Source organism: Labrus mixtus, chromosome 4 (genome assembly GCF_963584025.1).
Source record: "Labrus mixtus chromosome 4, fLabMix1.1, whole genome shotgun sequence".
Classification (NCBI taxonomy): domain Eukaryota; kingdom Metazoa; phylum Chordata; class Actinopteri; order Labriformes; family Labridae; genus Labrus; species Labrus mixtus.
In genome coordinates, this window is record NC_083615.1 from 20,043,204 (window position 1) to 20,062,696 (window position 19,493).

The window sequence follows — 19,493 nt, forward strand, 5'->3', positions numbered from 1 at the left end:
TCAGGGTGCTCTGGTAAGTCTCTAAAGACTCTTCAACTAGTCCAGAATGCTGCAGCTCGTGTACTAACTAGAACTAGGAAAAGGGACCACATTACTCCTGTACTGGCTTCTCTGCATTGGCTCCCTATAAAATCTAGAATTCTTCTCACTTACAAAGCTCTAAATGGCCAGGAACCATCTTATCTTAAAGAGTGAAAAAAAGTTTGATCAGTGAAAGTCAGGAGGTAAGTCAGGAAAGTAATAATAGTGTGTGTGTTGATTATGTTGAAGATGAGGATATGTCTGATGAAGAGTCGTTAAAGATCTCTCAGAAGAGGAAGAGCGAAAGCATTCAGGTCAGTGCCAAAGCAGTGAAGAAGGACAGAAAGGCAGGGGCAGTAAAGGCAGAGAGTGACAGTGATCTCATGTCCACACAAGAAGAAGGTCCAGTCACTTACACCTCAGCTCAGATTAAAAAGTTTCTACAAGACACCAAGGGCCTCAGGCTGGTGAACTTAGAGGATTTTCTTTTTCTTTGTTTTTTAAGTTCAGCTCAGCCTTTAACTAAGAGCTCCAGCGCTTTTGGTGACGAAGGCCTCACCGATCAAGAGATCTATCGTCTCACAAAACTGATCTTGAAAGTGAAAGCACAAATCAGTGATGATGATGTTTAGACTGTGTCTCATCTCTTGGCCTGGGGAGGTGATCCTCAGCCGTAAGTCCACCTGTAGTGGAGGAGTTGGCTTTATTTTTTCTCAAGGCTTTCTGCCTACTTCGTGTAAAGTATTGGAGGTCATTGAAGGCTGCTTATTGAAAATTAGAGTGCAATATGAAAATGTAAAAATTACTCTGATTAATGTGTATGTCCCATGTCACGCTGTGGACAGATTGTGTTGAGTGTTTTGTGTGATACTGTTAAAAAGTGCAATACAGGGGAGTATTTAAACCACCAAGCGCCTCACAGCGCCTCTTCACACAGACTGAGACAGTTTTTAGAAACACACGAGCTGCTGGATGTGTGGAGGGGTTTACACCACACACACAGACAATACACATGGAGTCACTCTAAAGACAATGTTTTATCTCTGGCCAGGTTGGATCGCTTTTATTGTTTTAAACACAACATGAATGTTTTTAAAGAGTGTCTTATTGTTCCTGTAAGCTTCACTGTCTCGTTTATTGTTCTGTTTTTATTAAGAATGTCAGACTTCAAAGCGCGTATTGGCATTTTAACACCTCACTGCTGCACGATAAAGCTTTTAAGTCTGCACTGGAGTACTTTTGGGACACTCATACACAGCCAAAGTCTGATTTTAAAACCATTCAGCAGTGGTGGGACTTTGGAAAAAGTCAGATTAAACAGTTGTGTCAACAGTACACTCGCAATGTCACCAGGGACATTACCAGATCTTTGAGAGATCTAGAGATTGAAGTGGTCGAACTACAGGGTTTAGTTGATGCCACAGGAAATCAGGGACATTTAGCTTCCCTAAAATCTAAAAAGTCGGCTTTAGCCAACCTGCTGGCCGTTAAAGCACAGGGGGCTCTGGTCAGGTCTCGGTTCCTGGATGTCACCCAGATGGATGCCCCGTCGCCGTTCTTTTTTGGTCTGGAGAAGAAAAGCGGACAGAAGAAGATCTTTCACTCTGTACGATCCAGCAGTGGATCAATCGATCTCAGATTCTGCTGGGATCAGAAAACATGCAGCAGGTTTTTATAAGGATCTGTACACGAGCAAGTTCGTTGACCGTCCAGAGGTGTGTGAGTCCTTCTACACTGGTCTTCCTCAAGTCAGCGCTGAACACAACATAGAGCTTGAGGCCCAGCTGTCTCTGTCTGAACTCTACTCTGCTGTCATGAGTCTGCAGAATGGAAGAGCTCCAGGTATAAAGAGTGTTGGTTGATTTTTTTTGGGACAGGTTACACTGGATTCCTCAGCGTGTGCTCTTCCTCCCTAAAGAGGAAGGAGGACATGGTTTAGTTCACCTGGCCATCAGGGGGGCTACTCTCCGCCTGCAGTTCCTCCAGAGACTGCTCACTGGTCCTGCAAACCAGGTCTGGAGACCGCTGGCCTGCTGTCTTCTACAGAGGTTTGGAGAACTGGGGCTGAGCTCGTCTCTGTTTTTAATGGATTTAAAGAAGGTGAACATTTCCTCTGTCACTGGATTTTATCAAAGTGTGTTTAACGTGTGGAGTCTGGTGAACAGGCAGAGACAGGGACACTCCCACTCTTTGTACTGGCTGTTTAAAGAGCCTGTACTGTTAGGAGGACGTTTTAATCTTCCTGACTGGGCTGGACCGAGCCTGTCCGGAAAGTTCTGCACTGCCAGGATTTCCACTCTAGGTCCTCCTCGCAGGTGGTGGAGCTGACCGGACCTCAGCTGGAGTGGCCTGCTGGTCTGGCTGCTCGTCTGGGGGTGAGGTCGACCCGAGTCATTGATCGGTTGCTGAAGCACTGGAGACATCAGCTGACAGGACAAGAGATGTCTCTGATGTCGGACTATGGGGACGGCTCTATGCTGCCCGACCAAACTGACCCGTTTCCTGAGCTCACTCTGTCTGCAGACCTGAAGGACTGTTCTGGTCCTCTACTGGCCAACGCTGCAGGCTGCTCTTTTAGTGACGCTGCTTCTCATAAAGGGAAAGGATCTTTTTCTGATCAGGAAACTTACAGATTAAGAAAGTATTCCAGATGTCTTTGTGCTTTTAGGGGGGGATTTTAACTGCACTGAAGACGACTCTGTTGATAGAAATCACACTGAACCTCATCCTGCTTCTAAACGGCTTTTAAAACAACTCATTGAAACTCATGACCTGTCTGATGTTTGGAGGTCATTTTACAAAGATAACAGACAGTACACGTGGTCTCACACCAGAGATGGTTTTATTTCACTAGCTAGGTTAGATAGTTTTTATTGTTTTAAACACCAGATGAACATTTAAAAAAAATGTTTTATCGTACCCTGCTTGCCTGCTGGTTTTACTGATCACTCATTATTATTGTGTCACGTTTCTATTAGTAATTTTAAACATCAGAGTGCGTTTTGGCATTTTAACACTTCCCTTCTCCTTGATAAAAACTTTTTAGAGCGTTTTAGGTTTTTATGGAGGATTTTTAGAACGACATGTTCTGATTTGAAGTGTTTAAGACAGTGGTGGGATTGTGGGAAGGCTGAAATCAGGGTTTTCTGTCAGCAGTACACTCTCAATGTCACACAGGACATTACCAGATCTGTAAAAGCTCTAGAGATTGATATTGTGGAACTCCAGTCCTTGATAGATTCCACAGGAAATTGAGGACATACTGAAGTTCTCAAAGCTAAAAAGAAAGCCCTGACAGACCTGCTGGGCACCAGAGCCCAGGGAGCCCTCGAATCTCCAGATCGAGATTCCAAAGTGTGGCTCAGATGGATGCCCCGTCCAAGTTTTTCTTTGGAATGGGAAAAAAAGAATGGATAAAATATATGTATGCATGGTCTTCGAACAGCAGCAGGACAGGAGCTGAAAGAAGCTGGAGACATCCGAAGACATGCTGTGGACTTTTATTCTGGGCTCCACAACAGTGAGTACACTGACAATGAACAGCTGTTTGACTCTTTTTGTGATGGTTTACCCCGTGTCTCTGAGGACTCTAACCAGCTGATCAGAGAACCTCTACAGCTACAGGAGCTGTCCGCAGCTCTGCAAAGCATGGAGGGAGGAAAAGCTCCCGGAATCGATGGACTCCCTGGTGAGTTTTTTAAAACGTTTTGGGATGTGCTGGGAGAAGATCTTCTTGCTGTTTTAAATGAAAGCCTGGCTGAAGAGTCATTGCCCCTCAGCTGCAGGAGGGCAGTAATCCCACTCCTTCCAAAGAAAGGTGATCTCCAAGAGATAAAGAACTGGCGTCCTGTTTCCTTGCTATGCTGTGACTACAAGATTTTCTCCAAAGCTCTGGCCAACAGACTGAAGGACGTAATGGACCAGATCATACACCTGGACCAAAGCTACTGTGTGCCTGGCAGGTCTATTCATGACAATGTGTCTTTAATTCATGATGTTTTGGACGTCTCTAGTTCATTGGACATAGACCTTGGTCTCATTTCGTTAGATCAAGAAAAAGCTTTTGACCGGGTTGAGCACCTCTACCTCTGGAAAGTTCTGGAGCATTTTGGTCTCAGCCCTGGTTTTATTGCTATGATCAAGGTTTTGTACCAGGACATTGAGAGTGTACTGAAAATCAATGGTGGACTAAGTGCACCTTTTAAAATTAAGAGAGGAATAAGACAAGGTTGTGCTCTTTCAGGGATCCATCTCTATAGAACTCATGTTGTGTAAAATACGGTCTTCCATTGAAGGGTTAATTTTACCTCACTGTTCAAAACATTTAATTGTGTCAGCCTATGCAGATGATGTTATTGTCATGATAAAAAATCCAAAAGAAGTGTTTTTAATATGAAACATTGTGAAGGTTTTGGTATAGTATCATCTGCAAAAGTGAACTGGGGGAAGAGTGAAGGGTTAGCAGTTGGTTTTAAATCACATTCGCTGCCCAACCTACCAGTATCTTGGTGTGTTTTTAGGGGATGAGCTCACTGTACAGAATAACTGGGAGGAGGTGGTGGAGAAAGTGAAGGGGAGGCTGGAGAAGTGGAGGTGGCTGCTGCCACAAATGTCGCACAGAGGAAGAGTGCTCATCATAAACAACTCGGTCTCCTGTGGACTCTGGCACAAGATGCCATCTATAGAGCCCCCTGCTGGACTTAAACAACTGCAATCGGTGATGTTGGACTTTTTCTGGGACAAGCTGCATTGGGTTCCACAGGCTGTGTTGTTTCTACCTGAAGAGGAAGGAGGGCAGGGTCTGGTCCACCTGGCCAGCAGAGTAGCCGCCTTCAGAATCCAGTTCTTACAGAAATTCCTCACTGGCCCAGCTGATGTGGTCTGGAGACCAGTGGCCAGCAGCATTTTTAAAAAAGTTAATGGACTAGGACTAGACTCCTCACTGTTTTAATGAATACTGACTGTTTTAATCTGTGCAACCTGTCTGCTTTTTATCAGAGCCTTTTTAAAACCTGGAAACTGTTTTTATGGAAAAGACTAGAGCCCACACTGTCCCTACACTGGCTGCTGGAGGAGCCTCTGATCTATGGGGCCCGGCTGGATGTTCAGGACACATCTTTAATGGGCCTCACGCATGCTCTCATCTCCACTGACAACACCACACTGAGACAGATCGAGGACATAGCTGGACCTGAACTGTACAATACAGCAGCAGTGACCTCTGCTCTTGGTCTCCGGTCTGCACGTTTTGTGGACAGAGTGCTCAGACTGTTGCGTCTCAGACTGACGGGGGAAGAGAAGGAGATGCTGCAGGATTACTGTAGCAGGAAGGAGGTGCCCATTGACAGTGACCCGTTTCCTGAAATAGACCTCACAATGAATTCTTGTGTTTCAAGTGAAAGACATTCAAAAGGGACTGATGATATATGTTTGAACTTTTATCACGTTAGAGGTAAGGAATTGTTTTGTGTGTGTGTTAAAGTATTAAATGAGAATGTTCTGAAAAACAGAGTGGACACCAAGTGGAGACAATGGTTGAAAGTGGCTGACCACATCAAGCCAGTGTGGAGAGTTTTTTTTATAAAAGCCCTCTGAACAAGAGATCTGGTGATCTGCAATAGAGGATTTTAAATGGAGCAATAGCCGTAAACTCTTTTGTCTGTCGTTTTAATCCTTCTGTGTCTAATCAATGTTTTTTTGTGGGTCTGTGGAAACAATTTTTCACTGCTTTTTTAGAGTGTGTCAGACTCAGCAATGTTTGGGGTTTTAAAGAAGGTTTTTATGGGTTTTAATGAGACATGGTCAAAAACAGTTTTTATCTTTGGAGCAGGGTACAACAAAACTAACGTGGTTAAATGGAAACTTTTAAACTTTTTATCAGGACAAGCAAAACTAGCAATCTATCTCAGCAGGAAGAAACAGTTGGAAAACAGGCAAGGAAAGGAAGTGACTGACCTCTGCCTTTCCCTAGTGAGAGCCAGAGTCTGGGTGGACGTTAATTTCTTTAAAGCGATGACCAATTTTAAAGATTTCATTGAAACATGATGCTATGGAGGGATAATCTGCTCTGTAGAAGACAAAAAACTCATCTTCAACCTTTTTTTTTTAGCATCTAAAAAGTCAATTGTGTGATATTAAGTGTTCAATTTTCTTTTTTCCGTATAAAAGTATGTTGTTAATTGTTGTTAATTATTGTAAATAAAGTTGTTTTGTAAAATCTAAATCTCTTGCTCTCTCTCTCTCTCTCTTTCTCTCTCTCTCTCTCTCTCTCTCTCACTCTCTCTATTACTGCATGTATCTATCTGTAAATCTCAGTTATTAACCACATATTTTCCTGGGAGCTCCTGAGCTCTCTTAGGCTCCACCGGATAGTTGATGGACGGCTTGCCTGAACAACAATCCCTCATGCCTATGCCAATCTGCCTATGGACTTGTGTGCGCCATTGAAGCTATCAGAGAAAAAACTAATTAATTCATTAATTAGTCAATCGATCTGTTGCATGCACATTTTGTGCCGAAGAGGAACTTCATTGCAGAAAGATACAAGTTTAACTCCAGAAACCAGAGAGAAGAAGAGTCAATAAGAAAAATGCAGAAAAAGGGCACAGAGCAGAGGAATGCTGTTTTAAAGACACAGAATGCCATGCATGTAAGAAGAAAGGGCACATTGCCAAGGCCTGCTGTTCCCGACCCGAAGGAAAGAAAGATAGGCAGACCAAATGGACCAAGCACCTGGACGCTACAGCTCAATGGAGTGACCGTGACCAGAGCAAAGTGTGCACAACGCCGATGTAGGAGCACAGCTCTACCGATGGTCCGCAGAAGGAGGTCGACTCACTGCCGACTGTTTTGTTAATAGAGACTAAAGGTGAGGACTCCTGTTCTGTAAGTGATGTACAGATTGCAAAACCTTACTATGTATATGTGAGGGTAAATGAGAAACGCCTAAAATGGAAGTAGACACAGGAGCTGCAGTGTCTGTAATCTCTGACAAACTGTACAAATGTAGGTTTAAGAAGCTGAAACGAATGCCCACAAACTGTGTTGAAAACAAAAAAAGATACCCAGGGGTGTTTCAGCCAAGCCTAGGAAAGGTGACAGGGTTCAAAGCTAAACTCCATGTTGCATCAGGGGCCATTCCTAAGTTTAAGCAAACCCCACTCAGTGCCTTATGCACTTTGGGAGGCAGTAGAAGCTCAGCTAAACAAAATGGAAGCCGATGGAGTAATTACACCTGCTAACTATAGTGAGTGGGCTGCACCTACTGTAAACATCCCAAAGTTAGATCACACACATAAAGTATCTATCAACCCATGGCTCGAGGTAGATCAGTACCCCATACCAAAACCACAGGATCTTTTCACAAAACTAGCAATAGTTGAGTGATTCACTAAGCTCGATCTGTCACAAGCTTATCAATAAGTGGCTATATAAGCCACTAATACCACTCAACTGAAGTCTTTCCTGTCACTGTTGAGTTACTATGGGAAGTACACTCCTAACCTCTCAACCCTGATAGCTCCTATGACTGGGTTATTGCAGAAAGATGCTAAGTGGGAGTGGTCAGACTCATGCCAGAAAGCATTCGAGGACGCTTAAAAGCAGCTTCTCTCTAACAGAGTTCTTGTACATTACAACCCAGATCTACCGCTCATATTAGTTTGCGATGCTTCACCAGTGGGGGTAGGGGCCGTTATATCACACAAAATGCCTGGTGGTGATGAGAAACCCATAGCTTTTGCTTCTAGGATGCTAACAAAAGCAGAACATAACTATTCTCAGGTAGAAAAAGAAAAAGAAGCATTAGGTTTGGTTTTTAAAGTTTCATGAGTATTTGTTTGGTCTTAAGTTTACTTTGATAACAGACCACAAACCGTTACTGAAGCTCTTAGGGTACCTCCCTTAGCTGCTGCTAGGATGCAAAGATGGTCTCTGATTTTAGCAGCGTATATCTATGAAATCAAGTACAAGCCGTCGGGGCACCACGGAAATGCTTATGCATTATCTAGACACCCTGTGCCCAACGACAGTTTTTTCCAAAACCGAATCCAGTGTTCAGGGTGTCACATTTAGATAGTCTGCCTGTCAGCAAAAGATATAGCACTGGAAACGCAGACGGATACACAACAATAACAATGAGTGTTTTTACCTGCTCAAACTGTTCATGACGTTTATTCTATGAATGTATATTCAGAGACATTTAAGGGGTTGTGGTTAAAATGGGCGGGTACATCGGTTCATGGAGACTTCAAGTTCCATCTCTACTGGACTAATAAGGAGTTTGTGTTGGGAGTGGGTCTATTTTTGACCTCCCTGATAAAAAATAAATAAGATAAAATTCTGAAATATGAAAAAGTCTTAGTTCTTCTTGAAGCATGTAAGACACAGAATATTTTCTGATCTATATTTGAAATATAACTTGTGATATGAATCGTATTTTTTACCCTCTGTCTTTCCGTCTTTAATGTCGGGGTCATCGATGAGTTTCTCCTTCAGATTGTTCAGAAGCTTCTTGAACTCCAGCTGAATGTTGTCGATTTCAGTGTTGAGGAGAGGAGACGGGTTGATCAGGATCATGTTTGGATCAACAGCATCTTTCAGCTTCCTGTGAAGAAGAAAAAATAGTTTTAATATCTTTTTGATCATTCATTCATTTCACAGGGGTCAAACTTTTACTGTTAGTTCTTATCCAAAATAGTAATACAAGATGTCAGTCTGCTCCACTGCCCACCAGCTCTCTTATCGTATTTTTCACCCTGTTTCTGTTCTCCTCTTCCTGCAAGCCACGCCTTTATGTAAACACTTTTTTTGAGAGACTTCTCACACATAGGCCTGAATTACACACATGGATTAATAAAGAGATAAGGGAGTAGACTGGCAGGTCTCCAGCTACCAGACCATCCAAACCGGGACTAAAACCGGCCACCCTTAAGGCACGGTCACACTGGCCATCCGTACCGTGTCCAAGCACGCTTCAACTCTAAAGTCCAGTTCGTTTGACCAGTGTGACCGCTCCGTATCGTGCTCAGGCACGGTACACTTCCTTGACTTTGGCACACTTCAGAGAGGTGTGCTTCAGCACGGTACACTTCATGCACGAGCACAAGCACGCGGGTACACAACGCTGACAGCCTTCATCATGGAGAAATCCAGAGTTTCATGTCTGTATCTGACTAACATGACTCAATATAAGACACAAAGTAGCTGTCATGTTCTCTGTGTTGTTCTCCGATGTGCGCGCGGACTCGGCCGCGCGTCTATTTTATTTTTTTATGGCTGTGTCTGATTAAAATGGCTTAAAATAAGCTGTAAAGTCAGTAAAGTAGCTGTCATGCTCTGTGTTTGCACACATTTTTATCCAGATGAAGTTTTATTCAACATATTTCATTCACTTCAGAATGCTTTGTGCAGTTCTACATTTGTATAAAACATTCTGTATATCTTTCATAAATGTAATAATGACTATTTATTCTGATGTTGATTTCTGAGTGGACAGGAAGCTGATGGTTTCTTTTTTCTTACTCGTAGCCTGGCAGCCTATATGTCTTTTATTTCACTTCCTCGTGGTAATTAGTATTATTTCACCGGCAAGAAGGCACAGGGGAACGTTTTTTAGATTATCTTTTTGTAGTCCATTTTCGGAACATTGTAGCCCGTTGCTTTAATCACGTGGCCTAGTGGAAATGTGGCCAGATTGTCAGAGCAACGAGATCGCCTTTCCCTAAGTCCTTTATGAATTCTCCTAACATCTTTCCTTAACCTCATGACGTTTTCCCTGGGGTTAAGGTAAAGTGGATAGTGAACGGGGATAGGAGGGACAATCCGGATGCACCCATAAGCAGAAAGCTGAATTGTCGGCCATGTTTACCATCCTCAGTCTGACGCAGAGAGCTGAATGGTCGGCCATGTTTACTGTGGTTAGTCTGAAGAACAGGATGTGAGATGTTACTGTGACCCACAGTATCAGTAGGTTCGGAGGGGCAGTGCACTTCCTGCAGCTGTTGTGTTACAGCTTGGATTTTTAAAAAGGGAACAGACTACGGTCTGACTGACTGAACTACTAAGAGGATCATTTTTCAGGAACAATTGGAACCCTGGAGCCAATCAAGATTCCAGTATTTACACAGACTGTGGTATAAAAATACATAGGTACTTTGAATATTTTTGCTGTTTTTAACATGAGGCAATACAATTCAGAAAAATGCAAATCATACCTGATCATGGTGTACATTTTCTCCATCTTCTCCACCTTTAGGGGGGAGAGTCCTGTCATGTTGGAGAGGCTGTCCAGCTTGGAGTGCATCTCCAGCATCTGTTGCCGTTGGGAAACATCACCAGGCCGCAGCTTGTTGTTAAAGGTGGGGATGAAGGTCCTCATCGTCTGCGCGGCAAGCTGCACATCAGTGACATTTTGGGCCCAGAGGGCGGTGCAGGCATGACACTGATCACAGGCCGGAAATGCGGAGTCATATCCAGGGGCGCACTGGTCGCAGAAGATCCCAGTGACCCCGACTCGACAGATACATTCGCCAGTTTCAGGGTCACATGACGGACGCTGAGTTCCCTCCATGTTACAGTCACATGCTGAGGGAACAGATGAAGAATTAGAGAGCTGCTGTGTCACAGGAAGTGTTTATGTCAAGGGTGGGATCACTCACAGATACACTGCAGGTCTGGATTCCCAAAATGATTCTCTTCACATTCATCACAGTGCCTGCCACCAAACTCAGTACGACATGGACACTGACCCGTCACCTGAACGCACCATGAATACAGTCATGGGTTATTCAGCGTACATGATTAACACCTGAACACATCACAGAATCAGTCAGTACATAAATCTCATGTCTATTATCATTATTTTAAATATATATGAGTGAATCTTAGAGCCGCTCTACCTCAACCTTTAAGATTAACATTCCTCCCTGTTCCATCATTATTACAGACGGCAACATTAATGTTAGGCTGAACAGTCTATCATAGGAACTGTTACTCCTAATAATACCTATTATTACTGACATTGTAGATATACATCCATCTTATTCATTGTTGTTGTTGCTGCTGTTTGTTTATGTCTTTCTGCATCTCACTCTATCCCATTTTCCAAGCCAAGCGCAGTTTCAGCAGATGGCTGTTCGTCATGAGTCTGGTTCTGCTCCAGGTTTCTTCCTGTTCAATATGAGTCTGGTTCTGCTCCAGGTTTCTTCCTGTTCAATATGAGTCTGGTTATGATCCAGGTTTCTGCCTGTTCAAGAGTCTGGTTCTGCTGAATTGGTGCTATACAAATAAAGATTGATTGACAGGGTTAAAGGTTATGAACTGTCAGTTAAGGACAATGTGTTGTATTACCTTGTTGCAGGTGTTGGACTCCGAGTTGGTTGGGTCACAGTTACAGGGTTGACATCCAGCCGGTCCGTCCAGGTTCCAGTATCCATCCTCGCAGTGGTCACAGAGGACGCCCTCAACACCTGGCCTGCAGGGACACTGACTATTCCTTCTGTCACAGAAACATGGACTCCCCAGAGGACATTGAGTCACCTGCGTACCCCGTCGGTCACAAGAGCACTCTGCAGGTTTATGGCAGAAGAAACAGGTGTTAAGAGAAGAACCAGGAGCTCTGGGGAGAACAGCAAGGAGGTCAGCTGACCCTCGTCTTTACCTTTGCAGTCCTGAGCCAGGGCGTTGCCGTAGTAACCAGGTTTGCAGGAGTGGCAGTGTGGTCCCATGGTATTATGGAGGCAGCGCAGACAAACTCCCGTTAAACCGTCACAGGCATCACGGTCATCCACATCAATGTTGTTGTTGCAGTCACACTCCTCACAGCTGGCCCCCGGCAAAGCCAGGTTACCATAGAAACCAGGGCTACACCTGTCGCATCTTGGACCTGAGAGATTTTGGTTGGGTACAGATGTTGAATGTAAAAAATGTTCATGACAACAAATCTGATTCCACTCCGCTGCCATCTTAAGCTCACACCTGTGATACACCTGAAACACAACAGTCAGATAACTGTTGAGGGAAACACACCTGAGCAGGTGTGGCCAGGTACGCAAGTAAGAGGCTGAGGCCCTACCTGTGTGTCCCTCCCTGCAGATACAAGACAGACTGAGGGTTTCTGGGTCCTGTAGGCAGGAAGTGGCGAAGTATCGTCCACTGCCCTGAATGTCTGGACACAGGCACGGTTGACAGGGCTGCCTGGAGACCGGGTTACCATAGTAACCCTCCACACACCTGCATCAGACACACAGGTGGCATCAGAACCAGAACATGATCACACATCTGCAGCATGAACACAAATATTTCAGAACAAACTCCATTTGATCTGCAGAGTCCCTCTGCACCTTTAAGAAAAAGCTAAAGACCCAGCTCTTTCATGAATACCTATTAACTTAATGATGATGGTCTCGATATCATTGATGATGATGATGATGGTAATGACGATGGTTTTGTTGATAATGACGACTTTTAAGATGGTTTCTATACTGAAACTCTCAAGAACTGCCGTCAATATTGTCCTTTGCCTCTGTGCAATGCCTGTCAGCACCTGTGGTCACTTCCTGTCAGCACCTGTGTGTCCAATCGGACTCAAAGCTGATCGTTTGCTCTTACTGACATTGTTCCCTTTTTTCTCTCTCCTTGCTTGTGTTGTACTTACTCTCTGATGTACGTTGCTTTGGATAAAAGCGTCTGCTAAGTGAATTGTAGAATTGTAGAACATTTTAAAGCAATTTAGTGAAACGATATTAATACAAAAAACATTTTTAAATATATGTTCTCTAAATGTTGAAAACCTGTTATATTAATATTATAGTTATATAAACATGTTATATATTAATATTATAGTTATATATTTAGTTTCATGGTTCTTATATATTTATATACTAACGTGTCACAGCGTGGTCCAGCAGTGTTCTCTCTGCAGGTCAAACACTCTCCAGTCTCTTCGTCACACTGGTCTGAGAGTCCCTGACACTCACAGACTCGACAGAGTGGGAAACCCCAGAATCCATTCTGACAGTGATCACAACGACGACCTGTGACCTCTGCCCGACACGCACACTGACCTCTGACCTGATCGCACATCTCTGACACAGAACCACGAGGGTCACAGTCACAGGCTGCAAACAAACATCAGAGAGAACAGAATGGGATTATTCATGTTGATCAGTTTCATGTTGTGGCATCATCTACACGGATTTCAGGTGTGCTACTTACGCTGGCAGCCATCAGGTCCAAAACCAAACGTCAGCGGTGAACAGGTATCACAGCAACGACCAATCACGTTGGGTTTACATTCACAGAACCCTCCCAGTTTACTGCAGGTCGGTCGGAGAGACCCCATCTCGTTACACCTACACACTGACGTCAGAGAAAATAAATTAAGGATGAAGAAATCCTGGCGAACCAGAAACAATCAAACTTTTAATGTTGACATTTTGGTTCACTCATTCTAACATAGATTTTCTCAGTGCTGATCCAGGTTTCTGCCTGTTCAACATGAGTCTGGTTCTGGTCCAGGTTTCTTCCTGTTCAACATGAGTCTGGTTCTGGTCCAGGTTTCTGCCTGTTCAACATGAGTCTGGTTCTGGTCCAGGTTTCTGCCTCTTGAAGTCAGTTGTTTCGCTCCAATGTAACTTTGCTAAATATTTCTTAGTGTTCATGTTGGATTTATGTTGATTCTTTGAAAATAATATTACAAAGAGTTCGGTCGGCTCTTTTGTTCCTTTTCAAATAAAGAGCGTTTTATTGAAATTGATAAATACTTACGAACGGCTCCCTTGTTGATCCTGGCGGACATGCTCTTAATGATTCCCTCACAGACTTCTGGTACCACATCCTGTGGGCCAAGCTCAGCAGCCAATCCAATGCAGCGAAAACGTCTGAACGAGTCGAGGTCACTCTGGGAGCAAAAGTCCTGGACAGACTCGATGCTGGGAATCAAACCAATCTAAAGAATAAAAACAGGTGGATATTAAAATGTAGAATTGTGTATAAGTATTTGAATTTTTTTATGCTTTCTGTTTTGCTCTCTCTGACTTCAACAACCACACTTCACTATCTGCTGTGATTTATTACTGATGCTTAGTTCTGATTGGACAGTGTTCTTGAGAGGAGGGGTCCAGTGACCTGTCAATCATCCAGAATGAGTTTTGACCTCCTCACCGAGTCGATCAGGATGTGTGAAGATTGGTCATCAAGTCCTGGCTGTTTGTTGAACAGGACGTCAACAAAATACCGCCCGCCAGCATTCAGACACACGGAGGAGTCAAGTACACCACCTCTGATGATACACAAAGAATATACAAGTAAACAAACAAGTCCAACACCACAACAACAAACAAAAATCACCATATTAAAGAAACAGATCAAACAACCTAGACAGCTGCACAGGAGTTAGCTGATTATTATCTGGAAAAATTAATCCATAAATATCGATTCAAGTTCCACCACTGGGGGGCGACAGAGGAGAAGATACTAGTAAGAGACTTAGGACCCTGTTGTGAAAGTTGGATCAGACGCCTTTCATTGGCAGAGTGTAGTGGGTGTGAGGGAGTGCAGACCTGGATCAGAGTGTTTAGGTAGGAGTTTTAAATTTGATACAAGCAGTAACTGGGAGCCAGTGGAGGGAGATGAACAGCGGAGTGACATGTGCTGTTTGGGAGAGGTTGAAGACCAGTCGTGCTGCTGCATTTTGTATCATCTGCAGGGGTTTGATAGTGCACGTAGGGAGTTGAATTACTCAATGCGTGATAAGCACTGCTGTGATGTAACTGAGCTTTAAATGTGCCCTCTGAAGGATGCAGCCTCTCAACTGGGACACAACCTTTCTGTGGTCACTGAAGGTGACTCACCTGGAGTTTCCAGGAAGAATCAACGTTTTGCTTCCTGTTGGGGTGCTGCTGCAGCCTCCATCACCCGGCGACAGTGTAGTGATACTGACAGAAGCCAGCCAATCAGATGGAGCCTGCAGTTAATAGTCAACATTGTTTCCACCACATAATCAAATCATGATCATTTAACCACCATTAGATATCTGACACTTGTCTTTACCTCTGGCTCGTAGCGAATCACCAGCTGGTAATCCATTGATGATGGTAGGTTGTCCACTGTGAATCTTAGGCCCACCCCCTCTAGCACCCTAACCAGTCCCAGGCCGGTCCACGTGACAGGTCGATCAGCTGACCTCTGACGAGGGATGATCTGCAGGGCGTGACCCGGGCCCAGAGGAATGGTGGACTGCTGCAGAATGTCAGAGATATTCATAAACATAGGTCAGACTGAGCCCTCCTATTGGTGGAAGGTGATGAATCAGACATCTAACCTGTCTCCTCCTACGAGCGAGTCGACGAGTCCTCCGGACCAGAACCACTCGACCGTTACTAAACTTAAAGTCATAACCCTGCTCCCTGTAATACTGCTCACAGTCGGGTAACAGGGCAGGGTTCAACTGGAAATACAAACAGATAGTTCACGTTTGAAACACATGGAAGTTAAATATATTTACAATTATGCATACTTAATTCTTTCTGTGTGTGCTGTCATCATTGATACACACCAAAGAAGAAGAAGAAGATGGAGGACGAGTAGGAGAGGGAGAAGAAAAGCCTCCTCCCAGCAGCGGAGTGGCGAGCTCCGCCTCATACAGGAAATAATCAAGCGGAGGCAGGAAGTACCCCTGGGCAGGCTCAGAGCAGCGCCGCCCCACCATGTTGGGTAGACAGTAACACTGTCCATTCTCTGGAGAACACCTGAGCAGGTAAAACGTGCTTCACTGTTACTTCCTGTTTAAATGGTTACTTTACTTACTGTTCACTTATTATGAACGGGTTTGGTAAAACCTTCCATTATAACAGTGTGTTCTTTTGTGTGTAATTCTCTCTTGATAAACAGATACATACATTGTATAAATAAATGAGATATATAAATAAACATAATTTTATGATACATTTCAGTGATGAATCTGTGAACACATTCAGACTTCAGAAACTCACGTGTTGATTTGAGCTCCTCCAATGTCACAGTCGCAGGGTGAACACCTGAAAACAGAGTTACCTAAACCCCAGAAACCTGACTGAAGACAAAACACAGACAAAAAGATACATTGAGCATCAGTTTCATGTAAAGTCAGGATCTTCTGTGGTGTCTTGTGATATAGGAGTCATTTCTATTTCAGACCATAGCCCAGTTTTTCTACAGTTGCTCTTCAGGGAAAAACCATGCATTAGTAAATAATGGAAGTTTGACCCACAAAAACAAAAAAAAGGTCATGATCATAATGAGGTCAGTATCAGAATGAAGTCAGTATCATAACGAGGTCACTTTGACAAAGAGGTCACTGTTACTTTGAGATCTGAATCTTAAGAGGTTAAGAGGTCTTAAGAGGTTAAGAGGTCTTAATATTATAAGAGGTCAGGGTCATAACGAGGTCACTGTTATAACAAGGTCACTGTGTAAATGAGGTCAGGATCATTTGAACTTACTGACATTGTTTCCTCTTTTCTAGATCCCTGTTTGTGTTGTTCTTACTCTCTGATGTACGTCGCTTTGGATAAAGGCAAGGCAAGTGAATTGTAGAATTGTTGGATCATCAGGATCAAAACAAGGTCAGCTATTATAAGAGGTAAGGATCATAACGAAGTACCTGTTATTATGAGGTCACTATTTAAACGAGGCCACTGTTATAACGAGGCCAGCTATTATAATGAGGTCACTGTTATAACAAGGTAACTGTTATAATGAGGTCAGCTGTTATAATGAGGTCACTGTTATAACGAGGTCACTGTGATAACGAGGTCAGCTATTATAATAAGGTCACTGTTATAACGAGGTCACTGTTATAACGGTTGTTTTAGATTTGTAGTTCTTGCAATGGCCACCAGAGGTCAGTATATAATTTGTTTCTCCAGTCTGCTGCTTTGAGGGGAACTTACCACACATTGATCACACAGTGGTCCACTCGCAAAACGATCACATTCACAACTTCCTGTCTGCTGATCACATGACCCGTCACTTCCTGAAGCATGACACCTACACACTGAAACAGGCACATACACACAAACAGAGCACGGCTTCATGTTAGAGATACAAAGTGAAACAGGAAGTATTTATTCTTCTGCTGTTTAAATAGAAGTGGATTGGTTACCCTGGCAGCCCACCGGGTTGTCGGCTCTCAGACCAAAGAATCCTTGTTTACAGCGATCACAGCGTTGACCTTCAACATTTTCTTTACACACACACTGACCACTCAGAGTGTCGCACAGACCGCTACCCTGAGAGCCGGCGTGGTCGCAGTCACACGCTGAAACACAGGAAGTATATTGATATACAGTATATATTATATGTATGTAAATATTTATAAATAATCATAAGCATCAACCTCAGTGTGACCATGATCATTGTGAATGAGAGGAATCAAACTTATCAAAGATTGTCAGCAGACGATGACAGCGTTTAACATGTCGCAGAGTTTCTATAGACACTTTTAAATAAATAACCTTTTTTTATTTTTTTTTTATAAATCTTTTTATTAGATTTTTAATTCAGCAGTACATGACACATACAGTGTATCCAGGTAAACTTGTTGAAAGGTAGTAGGAAGTTTGTTTTACACAGTATATGTAAACAACAATCAACTTAACCTAAACCAGAACGGCTTCTACTACTGAACCGTAGTTACCCATTATCCCTTCCCACCCATTGTTATGAGAAACAAAGAAAACTAAACAAAACATGACCACCACTGAAATTACAAATAAGATAGGTGAAATTAATTAGTCACTTTCTGGGTGGATAATAGTTCTGTCTAAGTATTCTAAGACCCAAACAGGACCAAGCAAGGCTCAGGGCCAAGATCCAAATCAAGCACTATTGCAAGTGTGTCAAAAATTTGGCGCCAGAAGCCAGTGAGGCTCGGGCAGGACCAAAACATGTGTGTGTGATTAGCAGGTGACTGCTCAAACACCTATTACAACTGTCACTGGTGCCTGGGTAAATCTTCGCCAGCGGAGCGTTTGTGTAGTGCACTCTGAAAAGAACCTTACATTGTAATAAGCCGTGCCTAGCACACATGGAGGACGAGTGAATTAGCTTAAGAATTTGGTCCCACCGGCTGTCTGATATAGGCACTCCTAATTCCTCCTCCCAGGTCTGCTTCAGGCGAGTCAGGGTTAAGGGAATCAATGGAGTTATAAATCACAGAGATGGAACATCTTTGGTCAGGGTCGAGGGTAAGCAAAGAGTCAATCAGAGACCTGGGCGGGTGGTTGGGGAAGTGGGGGTAGGCGGCTTGGACAAAGTGCCTGGCTTGAAGAAAACGGAAAAAGTGAGAGTGAGGTAATTCGAGCCTGGCTGCAAGCTCTGTAAAATCAGTAAAAATGTTTTCTTTGTAAAGGTCCTTGACATATAGCAGGCCTTTGTTTCGCCAGATATTAAAAGTAGGGTCGAATAGGGAGGGTGGAAATAGATGGTTTCTAACAATCGGGGCTAAAGTTGAAGGTTCATTCAAACCATAATATTTACGGAATTGTATCCAAATTTTCAGTGAATTGGTAACAACAGGGTTCTGTGATACAATATGAATCTTGAGAGGAAGGCGTGCGGTGAGGAGAAGAAAACTTTGAGGACTGTAGTTCTATCTGAGCCCTTGAGGGACCTGTGTCAGCTCCCCTGTCAAGCCAATGACTAAGTTTGTTAATGTTGCATGCCCAATAATATTGGATAAGATTGGGTAGTGCAAGACCGCCCAGCTTTTTAGGGAGTTGTACAACAGCTTTTTTAATATGGGGTGGCTTATTCAACCACAGAAACGACGATACTGTCTGGTCTAGCTGTCGAAAGAAGGACCTTCTCATAAAAATTGGAATATGTTGGAACAAATAGAGGAATTTAGGTAGAATCACCATCTTTACCAGGTTAACTCTGCCAGTTAAGGAGAGAGGGAGAGAAGACCAGCGAGTCATATCAAGCTTACACTTATCAATAAGAGGCTGAAATTTTTTGTTGAAAAGGTCCTCAAAAGAAGCAGTGACGAATACGCCTAAATATCGAAACCCCTCTGAAACGACTCTAAATGGGAAAGAGGACGATGGCATCCTCCTAGCCAGGAGGTTGATAGGGAGAAATTCACTTTTATTAAAATTTAATTTATAACCATAATATCTGCTGAACTGGGTTAAAATGTCTGCAATAACAAGGATGGACGAGGCCGGGTTTGACACAAATAATAGCAGATCATCCTCGTACAGGGACAACTTGTGGGTGACATTGTTCCTGGTGATGCCTTCGACTCTCCCCTCCCCCAGAAGCCAGATAGCCAACGGCTCGATAGCGAGAGCAAATAGGAGGGGGGAGAGGGGGCATCCCTGTCTAGTGCCCCGGCGAAGGGCAAAGGAGGGCGACCTCACACCGTTTGTTAAGATATGGGCAGTTGGGGAGTCATAAAGCAATCTAATCCATGCAATAAAGTCAGAGCT

General features: G+C 43.5%; 1 protein-coding gene across 1 annotated transcript in view; it reads right to left on the reverse strand.

The window, feature by feature from the left end:
- lamb4 (laminin, beta 4) overlaps nt 1-19,493 on the reverse strand; it is a 42,311-nt gene that overhangs the window by 11,771 nt on the left and 11,047 nt on the right. Inside the window, exons 10-26 of the mRNA XM_061036249.1 lie at nt 17,165-17,320; nt 16,953-17,056; nt 16,014-16,093; nt 15,578-15,770; nt 15,344-15,469; nt 15,073-15,261; nt 14,874-14,986; nt 14,185-14,302; nt 13,789-13,969; nt 13,237-13,380; nt 12,908-13,139; nt 12,095-12,252; nt 11,681-11,905; nt 11,371-11,588; nt 10,680-10,776; nt 10,236-10,605; nt 8,466-8,626 (exon numbers count right to left, since the gene is read on the reverse strand). Of these exons, the coding sequence (XP_060892232.1) occupies nt 8,466-8,626; nt 10,236-10,605; nt 10,680-10,776; nt 11,371-11,588; nt 11,681-11,905; nt 12,095-12,252; nt 12,908-13,139; nt 13,237-13,380; nt 13,789-13,969; nt 14,185-14,302; nt 14,874-14,986; nt 15,073-15,261; nt 15,344-15,469; nt 15,578-15,770; nt 16,014-16,093; nt 16,953-17,056; nt 17,165-17,320 (2,865 nt within the window). The remainder of the gene's footprint in view (nt 1-8,465; nt 8,627-10,235; nt 10,606-10,679; nt 10,777-11,370; nt 11,589-11,680; nt 11,906-12,094; nt 12,253-12,907; nt 13,140-13,236; nt 13,381-13,788; nt 13,970-14,184; nt 14,303-14,873; nt 14,987-15,072; nt 15,262-15,343; nt 15,470-15,577; nt 15,771-16,013; nt 16,094-16,952; nt 17,057-17,164; nt 17,321-19,493) is intronic.